Source organism: Propithecus coquereli, unplaced genomic scaffold (assembly GCF_000956105.1).
Source record: "Propithecus coquereli isolate 6110/MARCELLA unplaced genomic scaffold, Pcoq_1.0 Scaffold8, whole genome shotgun sequence".
Lineage (NCBI taxonomy): Eukaryota > Metazoa > Chordata > Mammalia > Primates > Indriidae > Propithecus > Propithecus coquereli.
The window spans coordinates 2007744-2016778 of NW_012154173.1; the positions used below are offsets into that span (position 1 = coordinate 2007744).

At 35.0% G+C, this 9035-nt stretch overlaps 1 protein-coding gene across 3 annotated transcripts in view; it reads right to left on the reverse strand.

The window, feature by feature from the left end:
• Positions 1-9035, reverse strand: part of ZBTB10 (zinc finger and BTB domain containing 10) — a 51416-nt gene that overhangs the window by 11936 nt on the left and 30445 nt on the right. For all 3 annotated transcript variants that reach the window (XM_012663208.1, XM_012663207.1, XM_012663206.1), the window contains one exon: positions 8026-8914. In XM_012663208.1, coding sequence (XP_012518662.1) covers positions 8026-8914 — 889 coding nt within the window. The remainder of the gene's footprint in view (positions 1-8025; positions 8915-9035) is intronic.

Here is a 9035-nt window from a genome sequence, read left to right on the forward strand (position 1 = left end):
TCGCTCTTGCCCAGGCTGGTCTTGAACTCCTCAGCTCAAACAATCCGCCCACCTCGGCCTCCCAGAGTGCTAGGATTACAGGCGTGAGCCATATCATTGTTCTTTATGGCAATACATTTTTGTCTATCTTCAAGCATCTCCTCTTTAGAATTCACATTTTATATTTCTGATTAACTATGTATTATAATTTAAAAAATATCTTATTCATGAATTAAAAAATCTGATTAACAAGAATGAAAAGAGAATGAGATTAAAAGACTGGTATAAATCTCAGTCCCCCGCCCCCTCAAATTTTATATAACCCTTCTCTTCTTCACATGGAAAGTAGTAGCAATACTTACCCACTTCAAAGTTGCAGTGATAAGTGATATTAGTAAATGAAAATATTGAGTAAATTATAAAGTACAATATAAAACAAGGTATCATTATTAAGTGAGGTTAATTTTGGTCACTTGAACCACAGGGGGACAGCAATCCTTCCAAATCATCTAGGGAGAAGTATAGCACCTGCCTGTCAATGCTAAATTAAGACCGGGAGCGGATAAAGAAAATGTGGTATATATACATCATGTTATACCATACTAAGCCATAAAAAAGGATGAAATAATGTGTTTTGCAGCAACTTGGATGGATTGCAGGCTATTATCCTAAGTGAAGTAATGCAGGAATGGAAAACAAGATATAGCATGTTCTCACTTAAAACTGGCACACAGGACTATGGGTACACAGGGCCATACCTCTGGACACCGGAAACTCAGAAGGGGAGGGTGAGAAGGGGGTGAGGGAAGAAAAACTACCTAGTGGGGCAATGTACACTATTTGGGTGACAGGTACACTGAAACCTCAGACATCACCATATATAATTCATCCATGTAACCAAAAGCTACAAAATATAAATTTAAAAAATTAAAAAGAAGATGGGGTTGGGATATTCTGTCTGACAATTTGCTTCTGGTTCTCAATATTCCAAGCATGAGGCAGGTACACAATAATCTAGATAGTCTTAGAACAAATACTCTTGAAAAGAATGAAACGAGAAAAGACATCAGAAATGGAAGTTTTAGAAATAGCTGAACTCGGTTGTACAAAAACTCAGGGACTCAGTAAGATCTATTCAACTTTCATTTTCATAAATATATACCAGCATCAAGTTTCTCTTCTTGGAAGACAGTTTCAGGTATAAATTTTTTTCTCTTCATTCAGTTTTCTCCTTTCAGTGGGGAGTAAATTCAGTTGCAAATGTATTATATAAAGAACCCCTGACAGTTCCTGTAGCAGCCTAGAAACTCAACAGTTTTCCCTTCACTTCCAAACTCATGGACTTTACGTGACCGTGACTACACTAGGCTCCACTGTTCTTGGCACTATTCAAAAAGGCTGTTTCTGCTACGAATAGTCCCTAACAGATCTCCCCAGTTCATTTCCCACTCCAATCCCATGAACAATGCTCTCCAAATCTTTTAGTCTTAAATGCAAATATAAACAGATCAAATCTCTAGTTAAAAACCTCACTGCCTCAGAGTCTGCAAAACAAAATTCACAATTTATTATTATGGCACAGAGTTACAACATAGCCCTAACCTATGGACAAGGTTGTAAGAAGTTGGAATAAGAAGGTAAAAGAACAGAAAGGTAAGTGTACTCATCTCTCTATCACACTCCCCTTTCTGTTCTTTTACCCACTTATTTCAATTTCTTGCCACCTTGCAGTCAGTGAAAGCCCTCCTTCCTCTCCTGGCAAACTCCTACATAAGATCCAACTCTTAATGCCTTCTCTATAAAGCTTTCTCCAACTCTTCTGAGTAGTTAGGAGCCTCCCCCTTGCCATGCTGCTTAAATAATCTTATTTTAACACTTATCACATTGCACTGGGTATGTTTTTACCCCACAGCCACTCTACTGTTCATAAGTTCTAGATAAGGGAACTCCTCAATCTTGCTCTATTTGGCCTACATCTTAGTGTCTTGGGTTTTAAATAAAAATTTTGCTTCCAACATTTCCTCTTGTACTGTAAAAAACTATTTTGGAGTTCCAGGAAAGTAATATTTGGTTATAACATAACTTTTCTGAAGAGTAAAGCTTTAAATGAAAATTCAAAAGTATCTGGTCACTCCACTATATTAAGGTATGTCAGAAACGAAAATTTCAGTTTTATAAAAACTCTCAGGAGTTTACATTTATAAGGTTTAGACAACTTAACACCCTCAGCAGGCAGAGGTCACAAAAATGCTTTTCTAACTCATCCATTTAAGGCTTCTTCAGCTCCTAGTTTCAGTCTGGCCACATAGCTTCTTTTCCTTAGAGTTTCTAAATTATAGGTAATAATCACCAGTGTAGCCATCTTTGGGTCAAATACAGCAGACAGGCAAGAAAAGCAACAATAAGCAGAGCAAAAGTAAAGGAGAAGGGGGGAAAAAAGATGACAAACTATTTCTCTTGCAGCTCATCCTTCATACGTATCCCCACACCAAAAAGATGCCTGTAAGGTTTAGCAGAACCTCTGGAATCTCCTAAGAAAAAGAAAACAAATCTAGGTCTATAAATCTATTATATGAAACCTTTGAGATAAGATGTAGAATGCAGAAGTTCTCAGATTTTAGAAAATAACTACAACACCCCAGTGGGACCTGGGGTAGCACCCTATAATCAAAACATTAATATTTCTGCAAAAAACATGAATATTCACATTGAAGGAAGTAAAAAAATATAAATAGTTGGTTTTATTGCAAAAACGAGTAAGAAAAAATTGGGGGTTTTTAGAGCCTTTAAGATTTCAGAATTGAGGTGGAAGTTTTACTTCTTTCCCATTAGGGAGGTTACAGGGATACATTCAAGGCTAGTTAAGTGGCAGAACTGAGTCTACACCTGAAGTCCTGTTACTAAAGCCAAGTTTCACAGTTGTTTAAATATACGGCATAGTCAAACGATGGGCGGTCTCAAATCAGATGGCCTAATTTCAAACCACAAAAATGTTTAATTTTTAAAATTAAAAATCATTTCAAGATACTGCAGTGCCCCAAAGTAATAATGAATACAAATGATCACCCAAAACATACAAGAGCAGAAATGCTGGTTAGTAGATAACTCTATAGAGTTTACTGTGATTTAGAATAATTCATTACTTCAAATATGCCTCATTAGGATTCCTTAAAGCTATCTAATTTGAATTCTTTTCTAAAAATTGTTTTCTAAATACCAACATATATGCTTTTAACCAAAAGACAATTACACAAATCGAAAATATAAAGCTTAAACCTGAGTTCAACTAAGGATTAATACAAACTTACAAATGCTGTAAAACTATTTTCCCATCAGAAGCCTAGAAGAGAGAAAGAAACTTTTAGGTTATTTAAAAGAACTCTAAAATTTTTATCTTTTAGTCAACTAAAGTCACCTCACATCTGAGTACCTATATGGCATTAAGAAAAAAAGTCAGCTTTTGTCAATGACAAAAAATAAATAATAATCTACAGCTGCATTTTACTAGAAAATACTTAAGGAAAATGTCCATTATACTACTTGTTGTCAACTATATAAAAGCCCACTGGAGAAAGTCCTTTCAGAAGTCAGTACCAGGAAAAGTTTGTCATCCTGTAGAACTGGTCTGTTTTTCCCTTTTGAGTAAGGCTGCTTTGCATCTTAGAGCCAATTAAAAGCTTAATTAAAGCAAGCATATTTAAGTCCACAATTTATTACTTGTATTTGGCTAGTTTGTTTTATCACTTCCAGATCTTTGTTCAAAAAGAATTACGTATGCATGCAACAGAGTACAACTATTTACAACAGGTAAAACTTTTAAGTTTGACTGGTGTAAACATAAAAATCTAGGCGCAGAAAAACTGTTCCATCAGCCTACAGCATTAAGAGATCAAAAAACAGGATTATCCTTAACTTGTTCTAATTAAATGCAACATGTGTGAATATATTTTGTAAACCAATTTAGGCACTGGTTATTTGTATTTCTACAATTTAATTTCTAATCTCATTTTTATCTTCTTTATTTGGCTAAAATGTAATGTTTTCTTATCATAATTCAGCAAGACAAGAATTTGAAATTTTTACATTATTAGAGTAACCCATTAATAACACCATTTTTTCTTCTATTTGTTTATCCAGACTTCCATTTTTGCTGACAGTTTTAACTATTTTACAACCCCAACAATAAAACAAGACAGAATTTTCTGACTTGCCTGAGTTTGACTTCAAGTATTCTCATGAGAAATGATTTGAAGTGAATCCCAGTAGTAAATCAAATTAACAGATGTTAGCTTCACCAAGATTTAAAAAAATTTGAATAAAATCCGTGGCAGCGTGGGGTGTACCTTCTTCCCTCAATCTTTATGAGGCATCTGAACACCAGCATTAATATTATACAGCATTATTAGAACTGTGGTTAACTGTGGGCTGAAGACCTCAGGGAAGTTACAGGTCCTACAAGGGATCCACAAATCCGGATATGCTAAACACTGTTTGTAGACTGAACAATTCACTATGACTTTTCATTTTTTTTTACCTCTCTCCACTGACTTTTCAGATGTTTGCTATAGAACTTCAAGACCATTTATTTCACTGAAATTTTTTTCATTATTTTCTCAATGAAAATTAAAGCATAGTCAGTGATGTAGGTGTTCATAAAAATGCTTTAAAGTAAAAAGGGACTAATTTTTTAAAAGATAGGGACCTAATAGTTTAGTGGTTAATTGCAAGGTTTTAATATAAAACAGTCCTACATATGAAACCTGCCTCTCTTCAGTTTTACTAGCCAAATGACCTTGTGAAAAGCTTTAACCTTGGTAAAGATAGGCCCACTGTGTTCTATATTGGTCAGAACTTGGACAGTTAAGAGTCAATTCTGTGTATTCATCACAAGGTGGAAAGAACAGCATTTAGCCTAGAAAAACAGGACTTTGGGGGAACTTTTAAAACTTTTAATATTTGAAGGGTTATTAAGTAGATTAGAGGTTAGGTTTAGATTACACTACTCAACATGGCAGAATTAAGAAGTTACAGGCCTGGCGAGGTGGCTCACGCCTGTAATCCTAACACTTTGGGAGGCCGAGGTAGAAGGACTGCTTGAGGTCAAGAGTTCAAGAAGTTACAGAGAAGCAAATTTTGGTTCAACATAAAATTACTCCCACCTAATAATCGCAGTCACCCTACACTGGAATATAGGCTGCTTAAGAAAGTCTTTAAGTATTCAAACAACCACCAAAAAAAAAAATCAAGCTGAGGCTAAAAAGACCATCCATCTAGCTTTTGGTAGAAAGCACAGCACTGGAAAATTGATACAAAAATAACCTCAATAGTCTTTCACAACTATAAAGGGGACTGAGATGACCATAAGAGTTCTTGTGCTTTTATGTTTGTCATTTAATTTTCATAATAATCCTATAAAATAAGCACCATATTTTAATAATGAGGAAACTGAGGATAAGGGTTTAACTTTATTTGATCATAGTCCAGTGTAGTTAAGTAGCACAACTGATTTTCAAATCCAGTATGTCTGACTCAGTTTAGGCTCGGTACACTATCTCCTTGGATCTCAGCCTTGATTCATAGAATTTACCTGTAGAACTTTTAAAAATTCCAACATCCAAACCAAACTGCATACCAACTACATTGGAATCTCTGAAAAAAGAGATCCAAGAATTATGGTTTGTAATGCTCCCAACCTGCAGCCATGATTAAGAACCACTGCTACATATATCAAGGATTGGCAGTAAAGTTTTATTGTAACATGCCCATGGTCATTTGTTTACATATTGCCTATAACTGCTTTCAAACTACAAATGGCAGAATTGAGTAGCTGACTTTATGACCAACAAAGCTGAAAAATATTTACTGTTTTACACAGCCCTTTACAGGAAAAATTTGCCAGCCCTTGGCTCTATATATGACACCCTAACCATAATGCTCTTATATATAAGACCCATTTTCTGCCACCAAATAAAGTTGGATTTAGAGGCACTAAAAAGTTGGAACACAGGACATCACTGATCAACCAAATTTGTAAGTTAAGCAAAGTTCAGATACCAAAATGGTATCTATGACATAAAAATAAAATTATCTTTTATAAGATGTAAAAGATAAATTGAAAGCTATTAGACTACCAACAATAATTTGATAGACCTAGTCCATCAATACAACCATGGCTAGGAGGTACTTGCTAACAATTGCTACTAATGTTATTTTTGAAAGTATGAATTGTGGTTCAATATTAATGTTTTTTGTTTTTTTTTTTTTTAAAACACTCCAATTATATGTGGCACCAATTTTTAAAATGGGATTAGCTCTGATTAATTTTGCCATTAACCACCCAAAAGATGTGCTTATTCCTTAAAAGGAAACTGTGTTTGTGTATTTAAAACACTACAGGGACCAGGTGCAGTAGCTCACACCTGTAATCCCAACTCTTTGGGAGGCTGGAACAAGAGAATGGCTTGAGGCCAGGAGTTTCAGACCAGCCTGGGCAACACAGCAAAACCCTGTCTCTACAAAAAAATGAAAAAAATTAGCTTGGTATGGTCATGCACACCTGTAGTCCTACCTACTTGGGGTGGGGGTGGGGGGGCGCTGAGGCAGGAGGACTGCTTGAGCCCAGGCATTCCAGACTGCAGTGAGCTATGATCTCAACACTGCACTCCAGCCTAGGGCAACTGAGTAGGACCCTGCCTCAACACAAATAAAAAATTTTTTTAAATAAAAAATAAAAACACTACGGGGTCCCTACCATACTGTTAAACAGGAATAATCCATGTGCAGCAGAAAGACAATGTAGTTCTAATTTGAGAAATTTTCAGTCTTTTAATTATTAATAATTAAGCCAATACAAAGTGCTAGCTAAGGAGTCTATCTACCCATAATCCTTTATTTAACTTAATTGCCTCAGAAGTTTAATAGCTAGAACTTGATATAAAGTACAAGAAAAAAGATCAGTAAATAGTATTCATTATACATACATGCATATTATTACATAAGTAAAATTTCTACCAGTGAAAACTAAGTCAAATCTAAAGAGCCAGATGAACCATTTCACAGAATTACTACGGCACACTTTGCCCTCTGGGAACTAAAACCAGTGATTCTTTTTAACAAAATGTACTCCATCCTCAGATGACCAGCAGAATGTAAATCAAGACACTGAAAACAGTTACAGTGCTTTGAAGCAAAACAAACATTAAATCATGTATGACAGTGGTGGACAAGCCTAGGGTATGCATAGGAAACCTCAAAACCCACTGAGCTTCTATTTCAAATAAAGACAGGCCCAGCCAGATTAAACTAGAGGTAAAGAAAAGTTTCAAATCTATTTACATTCTGTAACAATGATCCTCCCCCCAACTCCATTTTTTAAAAATTCCCCACCATCAATGTGGTATGCGGAGATTCTTGCATACATTTTTGGGGGAATATATTAAAGAGAAAGGTCTCAGAGGCCTCTCTCTTAAATAAGCAAAGGTGCATTAAAATTAGAAAGTGACAATCGACAAATTATTCCAGCTTTTATAAGATTCGTGGTGAGAACAGAAGCTCTAAACAAATTAGAATACTGTAATCTCATAATTTTGCAAAATTCTATGATATACTTAAATATGTTTAAATACCAAAAAAATCCCCATTAACTAGGTCTCGAAAATGTTCTGAAATAATGAAGTGATTAGACATTACCACTAAAGATTTTATCTTTGCCAGCACTCAGTATAAAATAGTAAGCATACAGGTTAAAGATGAAGAAAGTCAAAGAACTACACATTCAGGGAAGTCCATATTCCTTAACGATATATGCAATGCCTGGTTATTAATACAACTCAAGAAACCTAAATATATAGGCCTAGAGAAAAGACAAAGAAAATATACCACAAATGTTACGTGATTCCCTCTTTTGTAAACATTCAAATTTAGTATTACTTTTATAATAAAAATTTCATTAAAATATATTTTAAAAATATACTTTAAGATTGTATCCCACTAGAATTAGAATAAAAACAGATAAAACTGAAATATCTTTGTATATACAATATTTACCTGGTTCTTCCTTGATCAGTAGCGTATTTTCTTCTGCATAGGCAACAGGTGGCTGGATCACTGAGCAATCTTCTAAATTTGTTTCATTATTAGGTGGTATATTATAAATAAATCTCTTTGTAGTTTGGTTTTTCCTCCTTGTTTTGCCAGTTTCTTGAATCCCCTGGGATCCCATATTATTCCAAATAAACACTTTTGTTTGACCTTCGGATTCATTTTCAGCCATTTCAGGAGATCCATCCTGGACCCAACTACTGTCATTCATTTGGTAGTTTTCTATTTGGCCCTCCTCGACATTACAACCATCATTTTCAATTTTTACATTACTTGCCAAATTGGTAAGATTCCGCGTCGCCCAAAAACTGGCAATTTTTTGATCCCGTGATGAAGACAGACCATCTCTATTAACTGGTTTTCTATTATTGTAGTCCACAACTACAGACTCTGGAGCTTCTGATTTAATGCTTATATTTAAGGCATCTTTAATGAAATTTCGGCAAGTTTGAACAACTTCACTCATTTGAAGATAGCTGGCCACTGTCATCACTTCAATGGCATTTTGGCTTGTGAGCACCAGATTACCAGAATATAAGAAGTCCAAGATAACTGAAAAACCTTGAACTGCAGCAATATCTAAATGGGTAGTATTGTTTTGGTTAGGGCTTTCTTTGTTTGAAAAGCAATATAAAGTCTTAAAGAAACGGCTGCCTGCAACCAGGATGTTCTTATGAGCTTTAAAGATTTTTCCGCTTACCACGATGCTGACATCACAAAGAATACCTTTCTTTCTCTGTTCATTTAGTTGTCGCAGAAGTTGATAGCAATAAGAGTTCTCATTTGGCCTACTATTAAAGTCACAGTACCCCTCCTCTGATGGTATTTCTGACTCCTGTAATTGGATGAAAAACATTAATATACCAACAATAATTTGATAGACCTAGTCCATCAATACAACCATGGCTAGGAGGTACTTGCTAACAATTGCTACTAATGTTATTTTTGAAAGTATG